The 4876-nt window shown below is 35.4% G+C and overlaps 1 protein-coding gene across 1 annotated transcript in view; it reads left to right on the top strand.

Moving 5' to 3' along the window:
- Positions 1 to 4876, top strand: part of LOC107557050 (RAS guanyl-releasing protein 2-like) — a 15563-nt gene that overhangs the window by 5000 nt on the left and 5687 nt on the right. Inside the window, exons 8-13 of the mRNA XM_016240354.1 lie at positions 252 to 368; positions 673 to 954; positions 1476 to 1556; positions 1835 to 1942; positions 3772 to 3887; positions 4002 to 4143. Of these exons, the coding sequence (XP_016095840.1) occupies positions 252 to 368; positions 673 to 954; positions 1476 to 1556; positions 1835 to 1942; positions 3772 to 3887; positions 4002 to 4143 (846 nt within the window). The remainder of the gene's footprint in view (positions 1 to 251; positions 369 to 672; positions 955 to 1475; positions 1557 to 1834; positions 1943 to 3771; positions 3888 to 4001; positions 4144 to 4876) is intronic.

The raw sequence follows: 4876 nt of genomic DNA, 5'->3' as shown, positions 1-4876 counted from the left end.
TATATATATATATATATATAAATGTTTTATTTTATTTTTTACTTCTTGGTCATTGGTCACTAATACAAAGAACAGAAAAGTAAAAGGTCAGATGTTCTTGCATGAGTGCTGATTCTAAAAGTCATAACTTTTCATTTCAATTTTCACTTAAATTATGATGTGATTATGCTGATAAAAATAAAATAATAAAAATTATTAAAGGTTACTTTAAGGTCTGGTCTTATAGTTTTGTACCGTGTGTGTGTGTGCAGAGGCTACTGCAGCTGCAGAACTTCAACACACTGATGGCTGTAGTGGGTGGGCTCAGCAATAGCTCCATTGCTAGACTCAAGGATACGCAGGCGCTCATTGGCAGTGAGACGCGCAAGGTGAGGACTGCCAGAGAGCTGCTTTGTAAACACACCTCCAATACTGGCAAGAAAAACAAACAGCTGTAACACTCCAACTCTGGCTATGAGAGATAAGATTCTTAAAGTCCACTTTTCAGTAGGTGGACTGAGTGCCATTTTCATACTCTCTGCACAGAAATATCAATACTCAAGTCAAGTGCTCTGTTATCAGGCAACCAAACATGAGCAGAAATATCTTGTACCCCTACTGTTAAAATCCCCTTTCCTCATATGTGGGCTGCACCGGGCTTGATCCTAAACGATGTTCTCTACATTTAATCAGGTGTTTGATGGATTGGTAGAGTTGGTCACCTCCTCTGGGAACTACAGTCGCTATCGTCAGAGTTTCTCAGAATGTTCGGGATTCCGCTTCCCAATCCTTGGGGTGCATTTGAAGGATCTGATTGCCGTCCATGTGGCCCTGCCTGATTGGTTTGACCCAGAGAAGACTAGGGTCAACCTAACCAAGACCCATCAATTGTACGCCATCCTGGAAAAGCTGGCGCTCATTCAAAGCACTCCACCCAGTATAGAAGCCAATTCAGACCTGCTGAATCTGCTTTTAGTGAGTCTATTATGCAAGGGACATGTTTGATGTATTAAAAAAATATATATATATATATATATATATATATATATTATAACTGTTTTCTATTTTAATATATTTTAAAATGTAATTTATTCCTGTAATGGTAAAACTGAATTTGCAAGCAGCCATTATTTCAGTGTCACATGATCCTTCAGAAATCATTTGAATATGCTGATTTTTTTTGTTGGGATTTTTTGATGAATAGAAAGTAAAGTAAAAAAAAAATACATATATTTGAAATGTAATTATTTATTTTATTTCATTTAAATATTTCTATAAATATTTGTATAATTTTATAAGAAAATAAATAAATATTAATTAAATATATTTATAAATCATGACAAAATGTCTTATTTTTTTGTAAAATATTCCTTTAAAATATAAGCATTTTCATGTATTTGATTGAGTTGAATGAGTGACATGGAGGTTGGATTTATCAAATCCATGTTAATTATCAATTATTGTTCATGATTTACATTTATTCTGTTCCTGTCCAGGTGTCTTTGGACCAGTACCACTCAGAGGACGAGATATATCAGCTATCTCTACAGAGGGAGCCTCGCAGTACTAGACTACCAGTGAGTCACTCCACCGACATGACATAACTGCTCAAATAGCAAATCAGTGTCCACCATGAGGTAGAAACCACCAATTACAACCACTCATGACACAATTTGACAGCTTAATTTTCCCATGTTGCCTGCATAATCCACTTAAGTAGACTTGCAGCTGGGAGCCTGAACCACTACTCTATAATTATTCTGTTCAACCAATGGACAGCAGTCATTTATCCATATCTGCTGGTGCCTTATTTTCACTTGCTAAGTGAATACGCCATTGATTTCTGGCCTCTTAGACCTCCAGCTCAAAGTCACAGTCTCCTCTAATAGAACAGTGGGCATCTTCAGTCAAACCTAAAGCGGATCCAGCCATCATCAACAAACACATTGAAAAAATGGTGGAGGTATGTGACCCGCACTACTTTCAATTAATTTATCTTTTTTTCTGAATAATTATTTGGTTTTCAAATAAACAAATAGTTGCAAATAGTATACTTTAGGGATAATATGTAAGGGATAAAATGAAGTAACAACAGTTAGATATACAGTTTCCATGTTCCAGACAGACTGTCAGTTTGTGTTTTAGTGGTGGGGATTTTTCTGTGACTCTTTCTGTTGGTTTCATTGTTACGCCAGTAGGTGGCAACAAGTGACTTTCTTTATGAGTTAGTTAATGAATCATTCACTCAATCGATGCTTTCAAATGCACTTATTCATTCAGGAGTTAAACAATTGACTGACCTTATGAGTGAGACATTGAATCATTCGATCAACTGATTTGTTTGAAAAAAAATAATTGAATTAGGAATGAAACAAGTGACTGTCCTTATGAGTGAGTCATTAAATCTTACACTAAACCTATTTATTCATTTTTAAAAAATGAAGCAGTGTTTTTGAACAAATCGATTGAGTCATTGAATCATTCAGTTAACTGATTCGTTTGAAAAAATCTCATTGAATCAGGAATGAAACAAGCAACTGTCCTTATGAGTGAGTCATTAAATCGTTCACTTAACCTATTTGTTCATTTAAAAAAAAATGAAGCAGTGTTTTTGAACAAATCGATTGAGTCATTGAATCATTCAGTTAACTGATTCGTTTGAAAAAATCTCATTGAATCAGGAATGAAACAAGCAACTGTCCTTATGAGTGAGTCATTAAATCGTTCACTTAACCTATTTGTTCATTTAAAAAAAAATGAAGCAGTGTTTTTGAACAAATCGATTGAGTCATTGAATCATTCAGTCAACTGAGTCGTTTGAAAAAACTCATTGAATCAGGAATGAAACAAGTGACTGTCCTTATGAGTGAGTCATTAAAGGGGTCATATGATGCTGCTAAAAAGAACATTATTTTGCGTATTTGTTGTAATGAAATGTGTTTATGCGGTTTAAAGTAAAAAAAACACATTATTTTCCACATACTGTACATTGTTTCTCCTCTATAGCCCGCCTTTTTGAAACGCGTCAATTTCATTGTTTCTCCTCTATAGCCCGCCTTTTTGAAACGCGTCAATTTTTTATTGAGTGGGGACATAATTACTGATTATAATGACTTATACTGTCTTTTTACGCGTTGCGTTGCATCGTGCCGCGTAAACATAAAACACTGTCTGCATTTGTGATCGGAGAAATGACAAACAACAAGTGCTACTCTACACTGCCCAAAACTCGCGTTTGAATCATCAGTGGCAAATCCTTTAAATGAAAACGTACTTGCAGGCTGTGAGTCAGAACAGCCGGCATTGTAGTCAACTCTCCCAGGATCAGTAAACAGTCCTCCATAAGATGTGCTGCATTATGAGTGAGTCATTGAATCATTCACTCAACCAATCCATTTTCAAACCTGATTCATTTAGAATGTAAACAAGTGGCCTACCTTATGAGCAAGTCATTTAATCTTTCACTCAACCAATTTCTTCAAAAACAAAAAAGGAAAGTAACTTGGACACATGAAACCACTTGATTCTGCTTTTTGTTTGCGAATATTTTAATTACTGGAGCAAGCAAAAATAATTTGCCAATATGTGTCAAAAATGTAAGTTACGCAACAACTTCTTGATTATGCTCTAGCTAATTAAAAAGAAATATCATATTCACAATCGTGCCATTGAGCTGAACAACAAACAATAATCAACACTGTGATATTGCAGAAGTTTGACAAGTATTAGAGAGGCATGTAATAAATTAACTTGTGGTGAAAGAGAACTAATTGGACGATGTCTTACTTTCAGTCAGTGTTCCAAAATTTTGACACCGATGGTGATGGCTACATTTCCCAAGGAGAGTTAGAGATCATCAGGAGGAATTTCCCTTACCTTGGCAAGTTTGATGAACTGGACCAAAACCAGTGGGTTTATCAAGACATCTGTCCAGTGTATCTGGAGTAATTATTTTTCCTCATTTGTCAAAGTCTACAGTACAGTGAAGGTCCCATCTTTCTCTTTCTCATTTTCACTCCCAGGGATTGTAAAATTAGCCGAGAGGAGATGATTGAGTACTTCACAAAGGCGAGCTCCTTACAGAACTGTAAGATGGGTTTTGTTCACACGTTTACTGAGGCGAGCAGCGTCAAGCCTTCATTTTGTCGGCACTGCTCTCGTTTGGTGAGTGCATGATTTATTTGGGCCTCAAACTCTTTATCTTCATCTCCAATGTGATAACAGCCCACACATGAGATGAAATAAGATCTTTTCAGCATCATGAGAAACAGACATCCAGATCTGTATTTATTTCAAAAAGCACAGATGCACATAATGCCTATTTTATTATCACTCGTAAGCCAGATTGTATTCATGGCTTGCATTCGTTCATATTTGTCTCTGCTGTCAGACGTTTATGGTGCTTGTGCTGTTTTCGGTGCGAGTGCAGCAGGGTTGTGTTTAAGGGTGTGTCTGTGGGAAAGATGTTGTTATGTTCACAGTTGGTAGTTGGGTGGAGATAGTAACCACTTCCTATTTTCTAATTTCCTGTCAAGGTCCACCCCAGCAGAGAACCTGTTTTCCTTTTTCTTCAGTGTTTTTGTTTTTGAACCAGCATTTTTGACAAGCCTTTTCTATTAAATTAAATTACACTTAGGCTGTAAGCAATTTAAGCAATTAAACAAGAAATAAAGAAATAACTTCAATTTTGTAGAACACTAAATTGAATGTACTACATGAACTCGAAGGTTTGGGGCCAGTAAGTTTTATTTATTCATTTTTTTAATTAGTTAATGCTTTACTTTTAATTTAATATTTCAATACTTAAATTAAAACTTAAATTAAAGGATGCATTAAATTGATCAAAAGTGAATGTAAAGACATTTCTAAAGTTACAGAAGATTTAGAATTCTATTCA

The sequence above is a fragment of the Sinocyclocheilus grahami genome, unplaced genomic scaffold (genome assembly GCF_001515645.1).
Source record: "Sinocyclocheilus grahami isolate Dianchi unplaced genomic scaffold, SAMN03320097.WGS_v1.1 scaffold588.1, whole genome shotgun sequence".
Lineage (NCBI taxonomy): Eukaryota > Metazoa > Chordata > Actinopteri > Cypriniformes > Cyprinidae > Sinocyclocheilus > Sinocyclocheilus grahami.
Note: the sequence above shows the minus strand (reverse complement) of the source record. Positions and strands in the feature narration are given on the sequence as shown.